This window comes from Apostichopus japonicus, chromosome 2, assembly GCF_037975245.1.
Source record: "Apostichopus japonicus isolate 1M-3 chromosome 2, ASM3797524v1, whole genome shotgun sequence".
NCBI classification, from domain to species: domain Eukaryota; kingdom Metazoa; phylum Echinodermata; class Holothuroidea; order Aspidochirotida; family Stichopodidae; genus Apostichopus; species Apostichopus japonicus.
This window is the reverse complement of record NC_092562.1, coordinates 11600001-11616843: the sequence shown is the minus strand read 5'-3', so window position 1 is coordinate 11616843 and position 16843 is coordinate 11600001. Positions and strand designations below refer to the sequence as shown.

General features: G+C 38.1%; 1 protein-coding gene across 1 annotated transcript in view; it reads left to right on the top strand.

Moving 5' to 3' along the window:
• Nucleotides 1-3239: 3239 nt before the first annotated feature.
• Nucleotides 3240-16843, top strand: part of LOC139978019 (sodium- and chloride-dependent glycine transporter 1-like) — a 15971-nt gene continuing 2367 nt past the window's right edge. Inside the window, exons 1-12 of the mRNA XM_071987927.1 lie at nucleotides 3240-3506; nucleotides 4506-4637; nucleotides 6917-7145; nucleotides 8061-8193; nucleotides 8620-8754; nucleotides 9329-9432; nucleotides 10576-10700; nucleotides 11059-11171; nucleotides 11484-11615; nucleotides 11989-12088; nucleotides 13222-13322; nucleotides 14076-14249. Of these exons, the coding sequence (XP_071844028.1) occupies nucleotides 3383-3506; nucleotides 4506-4637; nucleotides 6917-7145; nucleotides 8061-8193; nucleotides 8620-8754; nucleotides 9329-9432; nucleotides 10576-10700; nucleotides 11059-11171; nucleotides 11484-11615; nucleotides 11989-12088; nucleotides 13222-13322; nucleotides 14076-14249 (1602 nt within the window). The 5' untranslated portion in view covers nucleotides 3240-3382. The remainder of the gene's footprint in view (nucleotides 3507-4505; nucleotides 4638-6916; nucleotides 7146-8060; nucleotides 8194-8619; nucleotides 8755-9328; nucleotides 9433-10575; nucleotides 10701-11058; nucleotides 11172-11483; nucleotides 11616-11988; nucleotides 12089-13221; nucleotides 13323-14075; nucleotides 14250-16843) is intronic.

Below are 16843 nucleotides of genomic sequence, written 5' to 3'. Positions count from 1 at the left end.
ACACGGTCGATATTATCGCCGCACCCTGCGGGGTTATTCTTATATTTGTGGCGCGGGGGTGACCTTAATTCGGGTTGAATTTTCCCCGAGGCAACGCCTACGTATTGCAGATTTAGGACTCGTAATTATACGTTTGGCCACGGACTTCGCAGGTACGTATCGTTGTCATTTATGTAAATTATAAGCTGTGATTTATGTGGATTTGTATGTAATTAATTAAATATTTTTGGAGGTCACTGCGTTGACCTCATGTATTATTTAATTTGGCTTTTATAGACACCTGCCCAAGTGGAGAAGGCAAAGGTTTTGTATTAAATGTATTAGAAGCTTAAAAAGCAATTTATTTGTTCGTATTTTTATTGGTTCAGGTTGTCTCAACTTGTAGTTGCCCCACATTCATCCTGACATAGGGTGGCCGACAGCGGCCCTATCGAACCCACGGCCGCTCGGCAATTTAAAACCCCGTTGGGGGCGCTACACTATAAGGCTTCATCTCATAGGTATTGATACAAAAATGTGTTCTCTCTTGAGACTTAATACATTTCAAATAGCGCCACTATATCATACAAGTTTCGGTGGTTGGCAACAGCTTATTTCAGTGTTATAGACCTATATATAGATCTAATTTCTCTCTAAGTATGCAACTTTTTTTCTGGGGTACAACCCACATACCCCTACAGGTAGTTCTTAAGTTTCAACGACCTCAGGGCCGCACACCACTCTTTTTAAAAACATGGTTACATCCCTACATATGATGCCCAATGTATTACTCATGAATGATATGAATGAATGTTTAAATTGTAGTCAAATGTGTTTCACTCTTTCTCTTGTTATGAATAACGTTAATATTTTGCTGACGAGTCACGACAATCAACTCGTCTTTTGTTTCACTATTCTTTGTCATACAGCCTGAGACAAGAAAGGCAAGTGATTTTATATTAATAAAATCAAACAATACCAAATATGATCCTATTTGTTATTCATGGTGTATGCATTTGTTTTATTTCTTTGTGATCAATTTAATGCTTCTGCTGTTGCGATTATAAACGTACTAGGAACAACTCTTTTCTTAACTTCTTAACCCAATTGGAAAAGTTATTATGTGGGTGTATGTTTTTGGTGGGAATATATTGTATAATAAGTAAGGGTAGTCCCACCATAATTTCCATGTACCCCTCCTACCCTCACCCTGACCGCTCGGCCCTACACTCCACCATTTGCTACCTTTTAACAATGTATAACCAATTTTCATTCAAAACATGCAGTCTTCCTTATTTTCAAAAAAAAGGTCACATGTGGAATCCTGTAATAAGTTTCGGAATGCTCAGGATTTATACGGTCAGTATAGGGGGAGGGGGGGGGGTGAGGCTGAGGGAAGGGAGTTTCTATGGGAAGACAAAGAAAGTTTATCCTGACATTAGGTGACTGTGAAAGTCAGGAGTGGGTGGGTTCGAGGCGAGGACAAGCGAATGATGACAATAGTCACATGATTGGCGCGTGACTTTTCTCCTAGTGATTTTGGTGGTGAGCGAGGTCATTAGAGGTTACATCACTGATGTTTCTTCCTTATCGTTGGAGTTTGTGCGGAATATTGATCTTAAAGTTCATTTGATCCAGAACCGACTGTGCTGCCCGGACGTTCGTTTCAGTGTTTCACAACATTTCAGGCTTACTCATTTTGAAAAAAAGCTGTTGATAAGTTGGAATGGAATTTTATTGAATATACTCTGTCGTTTTTTTTAGTTTTGATAATAGTCTTAGAGAGTGGATTATATTGTATTTATAAGAGAGGCAATGCACGTGTCTGTAATAATGGCCATTATTCAACTGGATTCTTCAATTTCGAAGAGGGTGGTTGGAAAGGGATGTTCCTTGAGTCCTTATCTTTTAATACTTTGTGTGGAAGTTCCTGCTTTCAAGGTTATCTCAAATATCAATATAAAAGTATTATGTTAGGGAATAGTGAAATGAAATTATCAAAATATGCAGACGACACTTCGTTTTTCCTGATGATAGTAGGGATTCCTTAAAGGAAATCCTTAGTGTGTTGAATGACTTTAGATCGGGCTCTGGGCTTGCTATCAATATTTCAAAGTGTAATATTACGCCCTTGGGTCCGTATATTAATAATCCCCCTATATTAATTACTGACCTAGCTTTGAATGTCACACTTGGTCCTGTTACTATGTTGGGTATTTCGTTTGAACTACAAAAACAAATTTTCGTGCTCGGAAAGAACGTATTTCTTTTATGACTGACTGGGCTGTCCCTAATCGTCATATGGAGGGAGAGAAATCCCAGATTCGAAAATTAGACATGAACCTCTAATATCACCCCAGGTTTGCAATACCCATTAGTTTTTCCCCTGATTTTACGTCATATCGTTCATTCAGTATCCGACGCGTGACATTCTCCAGGCATTTAATCTGACCATTCCTTCATAAATCTCTCATTTCATGAAAATTTATATAAGAGCAGTCACTGTAACCCGCATACGATTTTTCTTTTATTTGCACCCGAAGCATTTTAAATTACGATGACTCTAATAGCTGCGACATGTAACTTACGTTCGCGGATTGCAGTATTTCACTTAACTCTGTTAATAATGACAGATCTCCTGGCAGGGATGGCCTTTCAGCTAATTTTTATAAAAAAAAAAGAAAAAAGTTGTGGCATCATTTCGGGATCTATGTAGTTGACTCTTTAAATTATTCCTACAATCATATCCATCTCTCTCTTTCCTAATCCAGTCGCAATTATTACCCTCATTCCGAAACCAGATAAAGATTCTACCCTCCAAAAAGTTACCAGCCAATTTCTTAACTTCATACGGACTATAAGATTGGTGCAAAGGCTATACGATGCCAGAAAATGTGTCATTTGGAACTATTGTTGGTGCAAACCGGGTTTTCTTTTACGCGGCCGGTTTATCGGGGGAAAATATCCTTTATATAATTTTTTACATATTTTTTAAATAAAGAACTGTGCTATTTAGACTTGATCAAGCCTTCAAGCTTGATGTCTCTCGAAGGGAATACGATATTCTTTGCAGTTCGGTTGGTTACTACAAGAATATTCTTATTTCTTTTTTACAATTAAACTGAAGTATATAAAAGCCAGTTTTATCCAGTTTAGTCCTATACTACATACTACAAAAGGGCGCCACCCACCCACACACACACACATAAATATATATATATAACAAGTAGCTTCGGCATCAGGCGGTAGTTCTAGACAAATTTGTCACTGTCGACTAAATAATCGTATTTCATTATTATTCGCTGATGTAATCCTTCTTTTTCCGGCTTTTTTTACAGAAAAAAGTTATCACCAAACGTATTCCTGCCGTTGACTGCTACAACTATATACCAACCCTCTTAATATGGAAGACAAAATGAGACAAACGTGGGGATCTCAAGTTGAGTTCCTCTTGGCGTGCATAGGATCCGCAGTTGGACTTGGCAATGCCTGGAGATTTCCCTATCTATGCTATGAAAACGGAGGAGGTAGGCTATCATTTTTGTCTGTATTACCTTATGCCATATATCATTGGGTAATTGCGTTGTAGTGACATAGCACTTGAAATTTGTTCTTCTTCTTCTAGGTATTTCTGTTCTCTCAATAAACCAAAAACGGTCCATTTGTATCAGTGACGTAAGAATCAATATCACTTGAAAAGCGAGGGTCAGGGGGAGAGCGGGGTGGGAGAAACTCTTCCAAAGAGTTTTAGTTTTGTTGATGCAAATGCTATATGCTATTTATTTGCTTGTCAAAATTTCTTCTTTTACAAATTACAGTATTTCATCCGAGTTTTGACTTTTCAGGTCAGAAATTCGAGCAAAAACCGAGAATTAGACAATTCGGTTGTCTGATGCTCATTTTGGATCCAGTTGAATGATCTAACATTGTCGTTAAGTGTGTCCATATATGTAAAACATTGATGGAGCAGAACCATAATTTTTCAACATCGCGGAGGGGGAGGGGAAGGGAGAGGCCCCTCAACTTGTATAACTATGGAGGCGTAACATTATATGGGGTAGGTCTAAATGGCCGAGGTTCAAGTTACTTCAAAACGCCTTGCTATAAATATGGAAACGTCGAAGAGACGTATAAAGGATAAATTGTTTTTCTTCAAAGAAGAAAATTAATCAATCTAACTTACTGCATTTGAACAAATTTGTGCAAACTTTTCAAGCATGTTTTTTTTCTTGTCGCTCACATAGAAGTTATAAGCAATTTGACATTTTATAACCTTTACATTTGATTAGTACAAAGTGACAGCACAAAACACATAAATAAGTAAGTATATATGTTAACAATTTTGTCACACATTTTCAAAGTGATGAGATTCACGTCATTTCATTTGAAACATTTTCATTTGCTGAATTAGTAAGCTGGCTTTACGTGGAAATTAACAATTCATCATTTTTCTTAAACTAAAAGATAAATCCCGATATAATTACAAATTACATAATTTGTATAGCATTTTTGTTTCCTATTGGCAGGGGCATTTCTTCTTCCTTACATCATCATGTTTTTCCTTTGCGGACTCCCGCTGTTTTTCATGGAGATTTGTCTTGGACAGTTCGCAGGCCATGGTCCCCTCACTATCTGGAATTTCTGTCCCCTGTTTAAAGGTAACATTTTGTCCAACCCATATGATATTTGAAATGAATATGAAGTTGAAATAGTAAACGTTGCGCTGTCTGCAAGTTACAATGTTTAGTGATACTTTGTTTATTTTTTAATTATTCATAAATCTTTTTTGAAAGGAGAAAATGGAACAGGATACATCCAGTTTGTGCATTTATTTTACGAATCGGAACTTGGACGTGACTACTGATCATAGTATTCATAGTGAACGAGAAGACGCGAGCAAGTGCAAAAGATAAAAAAAATAAAGAGTTACTAATACTTCCATGTTGTTGTTGTTATTATTATTAATATTATTATTCACTTTTAACTTTGGTACTTAGTAGTTTGAAATGTCAGTAACAACAACATTTACTATGGATAAGAAAATATAAAGGGAATATCAAAATATAAGTAAAAACAGTTATGACGTTACACACAGACGACGGAATGGTATACGGTACTCTCTGATATTTGGAATCATGTTATCAAACGGGGTAATACTTTCTTGGCTATTATCACTAACTTGGGGTTTAATTTACAAATATGTTTATGCCTATATTACATGTATATGTTTGCAGTGTAGTTATCAAACAGATTGTGTTCTATTGAGTAATTAAACTCACTTAGCCAAGCTATAACTATGTTTCCTAGTTATGCAGTCTATTACCTCTGCATTAGGTTCTGAAACCTGCCACAAACTTTATCTAAAGCAGGGTTTCCCTAACTTTATCCCCACGAACCCCCTGTGGATGTCAGAGTTGTCCACGAACCCCCAACTTTTCGAGACACGATCTGAGTCATTCTTATACTATAATACGCATAATAGTGCTTCGTAAAAGATCAATTTCATAGTGTAATATTGTAATGAGAAAAAAAAAGACGAACAAATATTTATTTTGGAACTTCAAGATCAGATCAGCTCTTTATCTTGACGATAGTATTGTCATGCGTACACCAACTTCACCAAAGTCATGCGGCCTGTGTCTGTTTTCATAATTCAGTTATTTATCACATGCACGGTACGGTACTACTATGGCAACATATGCGTAAGGAACGCGAAAAGAGTTTGTAGATAGGTACGACTTTTGTCATTACTAAATTATATGATATATCAGATGTTAGTTCAACAAAACGTACTCGAGTTTTGACTTTCAGAAACGTCTCACGAATCCCCGGGATGGACTCACGCACCCGCTGTGGGTTGATGCACCTCAGTTAGGGGACCCCTGATCAAAAAGTCGTAAACTTTATAGTTTTTATGCGCGTGATCGGTACTGTGCACAGATCTCAAAGTATCACCATACGGGAAATACTACCCTGATATTTCACTGGTATCACGCAAGTGGTCACTAAAGAGTGATCATGGTGGGTGTCCATGCATAAAGACATGCTTGGTGATTAACCAGTTCCACTTGATCCGCTTGTGCAGTTTAGCCGAACGAACAAAAGGCTGTTATATATGTAATATATTATATATAAATGCGTTATATCTGTACAAAATATCCCTTCTTTAATAACTATACGGAGGAATATGTGTATTATACTGGTACCGGTATGATCTGCAGTTTCGTGGAACTAGATGGGACCTAGTGTTCCTTTATAATGAGGAACTCTAATGGGACCGAAATGAGAGCGCCCTCTTCATGTTATTCAACACATAAAAGTATTACTTTCAGTACTGGCCGGACCCATCCACGCTCGGACTCATATCATATATTATCACAGATAAGTTTACGTTTAAAGATATCCGTCCGTCCGTCCGTCCGTCCGTCCGTCCGTCCGTCCGTCCGTCCGTCCGTCCGTCCGTCCGTCCGTCCGTCCGTCCGTCCGTCCGTCCGTCCGTCCGTCCGTCCGTCCGTCCGTCCGTCCGTCCGTCCGTCCGTCCGTCCGTCCGTCCGTCCGTCCGTCCGTCCGTCCGTCCGTCCGTCCGTCCGTCCGTCCGTCCGTCCGTCCGTCCGTACAAATTATTGACAGGGAGCCGGTGACAGCTCCACGGGTGAAAACGTACCGTGAGCGTACGGTGAAAAGTCGGGGCACTTTCGGGGGTTACATTTATTTAAAAGTACCTCTTTTTCCAGAGGATATACAGCCTCCTTTTCATATTGTTAAACTTTCCACACATAAAATAGAATAAAGGAATTCAATGCTTCAGTTTTTCTCGGGACAATCATAAAGGGGGAACAGTTGATTTTCCTAGGCCTAAAGGATGTACGTTCACAAAACTTCCCTTTCTTTATTAAGTCACGTTCGCAACATTTCTTCACCTCTCTTTACATTGTAGGTATTGGAATTGGCGTTATTATGATAACTACTTTCCTTTATATCTACTATAATGTGATTATTTCATGGACCATCTACTTTGCTGTGAAATCCCTCTCTTTTCCACACCTCCCTTGGACTACGTGTGATAACGAGTGGAACACACCGTATTGCTTTGATGATCTCTTTAATACAACACAAGAACTGGGAAATACAGAAAGTAGTGTCCGAGCCTCGGAGGAGTTTTGGATGTAAGTTTTTTAAGGGAACATCTACATGATTTCTTTATAAGAACAGCAGCTATTTTCCGTTGATTTCGGTGATTCTTTGATTTTCAATACTAAAATCCCGTATCAATGCGATTGCTGACTATATTCAAGGTTTCCTTCAAATACTGACAAAATAGCATTTTCAATGTTTACGATTTACTTTTGCATATGAATAATAGTAATATACATAGGAAAAACTATTTGGGTAAACCTTTTTCATAATTTTAGATTTTCTTTAACATTGAATTGAAAGTTACAGCTATTTGGTGGAAGAATTCATGATATTACCTAATTTGATGAATGGCTATATTTCATATCTTGAATTAGACTCGATAAATTTGGTAACATATCATAAATCCCCGACCTAACACAAAAAACGCTGATTTAGGGTGATTAACAGTCACAGTGTGACAAGCATGCCAAAGTGTGCCACTCTGTGACAAGTTATCTAAAAATTTTTTTTTTTTTTTTTTAAATATAACAAAGATTTACATTTAACAATGATGTTAACACTTTGTTGATTACCTTTGTTACGAGACAACGAGACCTGACTAAATGCTATACAAGTCCATCCATCTCACTCCAAAGATGTCGTATGCAGGTTAAATTTGCCAGTGGCTTATGCAAGATGGGGTGATGCCCCTTCTCACCTTCTGTCGTCAGTCGGAGGGGGGGGGGGGTGATTCTAGACCCACATTATAGTCTAAATATACCCCAGGACGTCTAAAAATTTATTTCTCCTGAGGGAGAACCTCCAGATCCCCTGCATGGGAGTCATCTTTATGGACCACAGGGTCACACCCCTCACTTTTGAAATCATGTGCACTAAAGTACAAAAGCAATAAACGTTTTTTTTTTTAGCCAATCCATTATCTGCAAATATTTCCACCTATACAGTCACAAAGTTCATGGATTGCCGAGTACTATGGGAGAATTTGGTGGAATGAACTGGCATTTACTAGGATGTCTTTGCTTATCTTGGTTTGCTGTGTACCTATGTGTAGCAAAGGGGATCAAATCATTGGGAAAGGTAAATTGATATTATCGTCTATGAAGTACTTAATGAAGTTAATTATTTTTCTAAAATATTACAAGAGGTATGAACTACATAATCATTTACAAACGCCGCACAATAACCATACCTCTGTGCAACCAACTTTGACAAAGGTACGGTAAAAGTCGGAAAAAGTGCGTTGAAACTGTAGCTTACGGTTGTGTCAAAAAGTCACTATTATCAAAAATACGTTAAGCCAACATTATATTCTCAAAATATTTCATTTATATGATAACGAATTCATCAACAGTTGGAAAAATTCACATGGGCAAGTGAAGATAGATTGATCTGTTTACTCCAAAGCGTATACGCTTACGTCAGGACAGTGTTATTATTAATTGACCAATGCCATTCATACATTAAAATCTATGTAAAATGCGTTTCTGTTCATCCTACATATAGGTAGTATACGTTACAGCACTGCTTCCCTATGTGTTTCTCACCATTCTGGTTGTTAAAGGAATTACCCTTCCCGGCGCATGGGAAGGAATAAAGTTCTATATTGTTCCGAAATTTGAAGATTTGCTGGCAATAAAGGTTTGTCACCATATATATGTATATATATATATATATATATATATATATATATATATATATATATATTTATGTATATATATATATATATAAATAAATAAATATATATATTTATAAATATATTGAAAATAAAATCGTAATGAGTTGGAAAATCAAGAACAGTAAAAAAAATTTCCAGCCTCCACCGGTGTTCGAACCCGGGCGTCCCGCTTTATATGCGGACACCCTAACCACTAGGCTACGGACGCTGATTGTATGTCCAGAGGTTCGAAACCGGTAAGGAAGGTCGTAACTCCACTGTAGGCATATATATATATATAAATATAAAATTCATAAATTTTGTCAGTGGCTACCATATGGTACCCAAATTTCCATGTCTAAGCTACCAGTATAAATATTTAACTGTATATATTATATTGCACGTCAAACTGATATATACTTTTAGCGTTCCAAAAAGACCGCAAGCGATAAGCCGTGCAATAGAAGGGTCAGTTTTATCGTGTTAAAAATATTCATTCTGCATGCACGGAATTTCGTGATTTGTAACGTATATCCATTTTCTTATCTCTACTAATAGCCTTGGCGAGACGCTGCCTCTCAAATCTGCTTCTCGTTGGGGATTTCGATTGGAACAAAAATGACCCTTGCTAGCTACAACGATTTCCATAACAACTGTTTCAGGTATTAGCGTCGTCTTTATGATTTGTACAGTTCACCATTTCAACGTCCTCCTACCCCTATCCACAACCCCTCCTCCTGTAAGGGTTTAATTTAAAATCCAGGAATACCCATCCACTCTCATCATGATAGAGATGCTATTAAGGTAACGTCCAGACGCTCGGCAACGGGGGCGCAACCAGCCCCCTCCAAAATAAATTCAGAGGGCTCAGCCCTCCTCTCTCCACTGTCAGACAGAATATTGCAATAAAAATCAAGGAGTATAGTATATATATATATATCTATTTATATATAGCTATATTTATATATATGAATATATGTACAAACTTGGAACCCCTAACAACTATCAGTTGCTCCTTCATCCGCTTCCTGTATATAGTCATGGTCTATATTTGGTTCTAATTCTATCATATATATTATTATATATATATAAATATATATATAAATATATAAATATATATATATATATATATATATATATATATATATAATTATATATATATATTGTATTAGAATAGTTGTAAAATTCCAGGTGTTAGAATTGATTGTAATTTTACTATGGAATGAGCAAGTTACTTACGTATGTCACACGATTAGTTCTATAGACGTGCCCTTCTTATGAGAATAAAACCATTGTCAGATACTGATACTTCTATTTTCATCTATAAGGGATATATTTTACCATTTTTAGATTATTGTTGTCTCGTATGGGGAGCGTGCAAAGCTGAGAGCAAGACACGAACTGTAATGGTACAGAAGAGTGCTGCAAGGATAAATTTAAATGCTTCTTACCATGACAGATCGACCTTGCTATTTGATGAATTAGGTTGGAAGACTTCTAATAGATATATAAAGCAAAACAGAATGATAATGGATATACAAAATTATAAAATGATCTTACCCCATCTTACCTAAAAAATTTTTTAGTCCCTATAACAGAATTAAATAACCACTCGTTATGATCGTGTCAAAGAATTTCTACATCACAGGGGGACTTACTGAATGTCGTACTTCCGTACTTTCTGAATAATATATTTGGTACTTTCTAAAGCTATAAAAAGTACGAATTTCACGTTCGACATAATGACGTAGATGGTTTCTTTCTTTCTCTCTTATCCTTTCTTTCATTTTCTATTAATTACACAGAGATACCATTTACGTGGTGACTATAAACTGCGCCACTAGCGTTTTCGCTGGATTTGCAATATTCTCAGCTCTAGGTTTTATGGCAAGTGAGAGCAACCAGGAATTGGCAGATGTAGTTGACAGTGGTAGGTAGCATTTCCTCTAAGCACATCATGGGGAGGGGGGGGGGGATATCATTTTAATCAGATTTTTACTTCCAGTATTATAGGTTGTTTGAGTGAATTATGACGTAAATTAAAGCAGTCATTGACTTGGCTTTGCAACATGATCGTATAAGATATTCAGACTGTGTTAATATGATAACTGCAGACAGTATATATCTTTACAGACCTATCATCTTTACCTGTAAGTTAATTGGGCTTTTATTGGGCTTGTATTATAGTAGCTGCCACTTGATCACACTTCAGCCGTGCCAGAGATGAAGGTCTAATAACATGTTGACATATACATGTTGTTAATCTTATTTCTCTTTCTTTGATTCAGGAATTGGGTTAGCCTTTATAGCATACCCTGAAGCTCTCGCCAGAATGCCAGGTTCTCAAATTTGGTCTTTCTTCTTCTTCATCATGTTGTTTACTCTGGGTGTCGACAGTGAGGTGAGGAACATTAAGAACAGGAAAAAGTATCTTTTATAATCATCTCTTTGTTTCCTTGATTTGTAATATACTTTCTATTACTTGATAATTTGCTCACATTTTCAGTCACAGAATTGATAGGTTCTCGAGCTTCTTTTGACAATGTATATGTCACTTTATCATTATAGACCATATACGTGTTATCGGTTATAAAACTTCGAAACAAAAAGTATATATATACTTCATATTACGATTTCCTTGTTGTCGATTATCTGAAAGTCATAAACATGAACTTGATTTAATAGCCGTTGAATGTCATATTTCTTTTGCAAGTTTATTTTGGTGGAAACTATCATCACGGCTATAATGGACTCCTTACCTTCGAAGCTGAAATACTGGAGATCTCGGGTCACGATTGCAGTCTGTTTGGGAGGATTCTTACTGAGTTCCGCCATGGTTACCAAGGTAACACAAACTTAAATTCTCTCCTATGATTGCTGCGTTACTTTAACCTGTCGCGACATTATGTCTTAAACGTACACAAATTAATCTTAGAGTTTGCTTTTGGTGTATGAGGTCTCTTTTATGTCATCCCCACATAACCTGGAGATACGACATTTATTCATTGACCATTCGGTGAAGAAACGGTGTTTATAATTTGCCTACCTTCCCTTCTCTTTCCCTCCCACAAGCACTTCTTACGTTAAAATAACAGTTTGGTTAAGTAGTGAGTCCTTTATAGAAGAACGTAACGAAAATGCTTATCAAGATGAGATACTAGTAGACCAATGTAATTCTTTTCAAACTGCTCTTGTTATTTTGTCTGTTTCTCTTCTAGAATGGTTTATATCTGTTTAAACTGGTGGACTGGTACACTGCTAAGTTTTCGCTGACGATTTTTTCAGCTATTGTTCCGTTGGCAGTATATTACATATACGGTAGGGAACAAAACCATTTCAATACCCTTTCTGAACCCAACTAAATCTGGTTAGGTGCGGGGGGGGGGGGGGGAAGTGGGGTATGCGGTACTTTTTCTGGCGTCACAGCTGTCGGATAAACGAGCACACTTGCATAGAAGGTTAACCCAAGTTCCCGCGAACAGGAAAGAACACTGTTGTCCTCTCATATCTCATAGCGAGAAACAGTCATTTCGATACGTACATATAGCCATTTCGTACATTAAAGATTGCCGCTTAACTGATTGAAGACCAACTAGAACGATTTCTGCACTCGTGTTTAGAGCCCGGAGTTGTTGCACAGCGCCGTCAGTTGAGCACATACACCAGGGGGTTACAAATCCCTGCCTGCACAAAGGTTCGGGTGAGAGGGTTGCCATTTTTCTTTTGATTTACGATTTGCAACCATAGCAACAAATGTAAAGATTAGAAATACATGAACAAGATCAATACAAATTTGGATAACATATAAATTTTAAGACAATTCTCATGTGATGTGTAATCGACTTGTTTGCCTCATATATTTCCATAACGAAGACAGTCGTGTTATAAATCCACAGCTAAGACAAAAGTATTTTATTACCTTCCTCGAAGTTACGCGACAGTTCAACTTAATCTCATTACAGGCAATTTGTTTTAAATCATTAGATCTGATACTCAAATGAATTACGGGCAAGTTGTCCTCCCTATGCATTGTCATAATAGAATTGTGTTACTGAATGAGGGCGTATTATCATGGTGACGAAGAGATATCATGAAAATATGTTATGTAGCCTACAGTAATGGCTTCACATACAAGTGTAACTTACTGCGCGAAACAAAACGCATAATTTAAAATGGGGGAATACTTACGATGGCAGACAATGTGAAAATGAAAAACACACAAAGATAGTTTACTTCACCATAATGTGAAAATATCGATACCCCTCCCCCCCCCTCTCTCTCATCAACATAACCTCTCTAAAACCGCCTTGGGAACAGGGAACTATACATAACATATAAGTACTTACGATTGTAACTCCGTCCAAGCATCATGTTGAATACAACTTACAATCGACCCGTTCTGTTATATGTTGTGCTTTTCACATGACGTCTGTTTGTCACAACCATTTTAGGTTTTTCCAGGTTCAGTGATGACGTCAAAGTGATGATGGGGTCGAAACCGGGAATGTATTGGAAAATCTGCATCGGCTTTCTGGCACCTTTCGTTTTAATGGTAAGTTCTATTGACATTGGTGCACGAAGGATGAATGATTACATATATAAAAAAAAGGTTGTGGTGTTCAAATTATAAAATGACATTTTCTTTCTGATTCACTTAGCTGCAGTAACTTCATTTTAAAGTTTTGTGCGCTTCTGACATAACTTTCACATGGAGTCAATTGGTAACCATTATAGTGAAGCAGATAAAACATAATAATAATAGCTGGGGTCCCGCGGAAGAGAATCAAACCGACCCCATATCCCGCCCCTCCAAACCCATCTCTCTCCTTCGTCGGCCGACATTTACAAAATAAAAATTAATATAAATTGCTTATTTATATCAAATACAAATCAATATAAATTGCTCATTTATATCTCCAAAAATAAATAACGGTACGTGCGATACAACCGAAACATTCTTCAATTCTTCATTTACCAAAATTTCTCTAAGGTAAGGGCAACTATTTCCCCCTGCAATCAAATATATGAATGGAATCAAACTGACATTATTAGTAGGCCAACCATACAGAATAAAAATTTACATAATTAATTATAATAACCCAAGGTCCTTCCATGTAAGTATGCAACAAAATGTATTCAAACTAAGTTAAATTAGATATTATCCCTACATTTTAAGTGACTGTACACAAGTTATCCCCTGCAAAAGGATTTGTTTATTCTGTGGTGTGTGAGTGGTATACTGAATGTAAATTTACAGCATTAGCTTATGTGGCATGTTATTTGTTTATTTATATCTCCATTGCAGCTTGTCTCCCTAACCAATTTTGTGTTCTTCACTCCCATCGAGTACAATGGATACGTGTTTCCAGTATCTGCACAGATATTTGGCTGGATCATTTCGCTATCTTCCTTCGCTGCGTTTCCCATATACATGATATATGCGTTGATTACTAAGACGGATGAAGGGTCAGTCTGGCAGGTAAGGTAGATAGTTGGCTTAGTACTTAATGTAGCCTACCTTCTGTAAAGTGGAGGATTACGGGACCGACAATATTCGTTTGTCATGCTTTATCATACACTTAACCTCTAAATGTTCGCTTTGGTTTCCAAGGTAACGTCATCTTTTCCGCAAATGTCAAAATATATTGTACGTTAGCAGGCGCGTATCCAGGATTTTCAAACCCGGGGGGCGCGAATTACTATCTAAGCGGAGCGCCACCATCGGTTGGCGCGCAGCGTACAAGAAAATTTCTTGTTTTGAAACCCCCCCAGATCACCGGAAACGGCACTTCTCGGGCTTGAAATGACCAACCAGATGTACACTTTTTGCCTGAGAACCAAGTATTTCCTAATAGTTTTTTTTTTCCATCCATAACCTTTTTGATGATTGTCAACCCGGCACACATCATGTTCGACCTGATCGCATCTCATGTGGGTCTTTGCTTTTGTAGGTGATTCTACGTCGCGGCCCACAATACCCGTCAGCCCCACTTTTCAAGGTTTTAAGCCCCATATTTGTTCAGAATTTGAAAATTCACATTTCTCGTGAATAAACTCACTTCAAAACATACCCATAATGTTGTACAAAATTTCATCTATGGACAACCAATATAGAAAAAACTCCCTTCAACCCCTAACAGACCGGTCAAAATTGCACGAGTAGAGGGAAGTGTGATGTAGAATGTTGGTCAGAAATTTTCGAAAATTCAGACACAGTTAATTTATTTGTGTAGAAATATTAAAACCTGTTATGACGGCTATTATAAAACTTGGTTGAAGGAAATGAAAAAATAGCACATATTTCCGAAACCGAACACTACACACATAGCCGTAGGAGGCGCGGCGGCAGTGGCGAAGCTATGGGTATTTGTCAGGAGTGGCGAGAATGGTCTGAAGGGGCGCTTTCGACACTATCTAAGCGGAGCGCCACCACTGGTTGGCGCGTAGCGTAAGAAAATTTTTGAGTAAAGATACTCCCTAGATCGCCGGAAATGACCCTTTCCGGGCCTAACTAATTTGCAGATAAACGAAGAATAAGGTGTCATCGCCAAATTACACCAACAAAATGTGACAAATGTCAATAAGTAGATGAGAGCGCAATAAAAAAGTCAATAATCTAGAATAAGTAAAAAGTGGTAAAGAGCTGAAAAAGGCGTCAGCAGTCCATTTGAGTCCGTCAGGGGGGGCATCCGCCCCCCCCCTGACCATGTGGACGCTCCGCCACTTCGAGGCGGGGTGCAGGCCCTAATTCGCCATTACTAATGTAAAAGAGAGTTTTGACATAATTGGACCTCCCTGCTTTTTATACATCTACATGAGACATGTCGTTGTTTACATTAGCATCCCGCGGTATACTGCGCAATTTTAACGGATCGTATGGTACATGATGGCATGCGATGTAATAACCGATGCTTGCTTATATGATATTGACATGAACACGTTGAACTCGCGCTTTGCGCGCGAAAATTTTTGGTTATTTTTTCAGGCAAGTCGGACAGTTTTGAGGCTTTTCATCCTGGAACGCCATTTTCATGCTCACTGATATGATGTGATATCTGCTGTTTGCGTTACAAATTCGAACAGGCGCGTAGCGAGGAATTTGCCAAGGGAGGGGCGAAGCCTGTAGGCAAATTATCTAAGCGTAGCGCCACCATAGGTTGGCGCGAAGCGTACAAGCAAATTTTGGCCGAAAATGTCTCCCAGATCGCTGGAAATGACACTTCCCAGGCCTTGTAAGTTGCCTCTAAGCACTTTCTATTTTGAAATTTCTTAGCGATATCATTTAAAAAAATGCTGAATGGGGGGGGGGGCGGGCGGTCGCCCCCATCCCAAAATGAGTCATGTTCCCCGACGACACGGTCGAGTTCGAGACCAGCCACAGTTGGTTTCATAGCACAATTCTACACACGCGTTATGATACACCATATATAGTTTATATATATATAGATCATTAGTGAGAGAGGAAAATTGAAACGTCAAAAAATGGAGTTGTCGGTGTAAGGGGTAGGGTGAGTCACACTTTTACGAAATCATTGATCCGTCACTGGCTACCCTTCAGCGCTGTAATGATGTCACTGTGCTTCTTTCTCTTCCCGGTGTCTTCGCGTTTTGCCTTTACTCCCTCTTTTTCTCCTTTTTCTCACTTTCTTCTTTTTCTTTTCCCTTCGTTCCTCTCCTCCTCCTCTTTTTTCCCCTCTTTTTTCCTTTTTTCTTCTCTTTTTTTCTCTTCTCTTTTTCTTACCCGGGGGGCGCGCGCCCCCAACGCCCCCCCCCCTGGATACGCACCTGGTTAGTTTTACTGTTACCTTGACAAACTTTTCGTGCCTCAGCTCGAGATGTCAGTATACCTAAGTCATTTGCATTTCTAATTCAAGTCGTTACATGCATTCCTCGATGCCTATCATCGACGGCCTAAATCATTTTCTTTGGTTTCGACAGGTTCCCTACAATCACATTGTTATGATGAGGTGCGTCATTCTACAAGAATTAGTCCGTCGACAAAGAATGAACAATGATAGTTTTGTTTATAAATACGGCAACGTAGGCTAAACGTATTTTGTGTAAATACGCAAA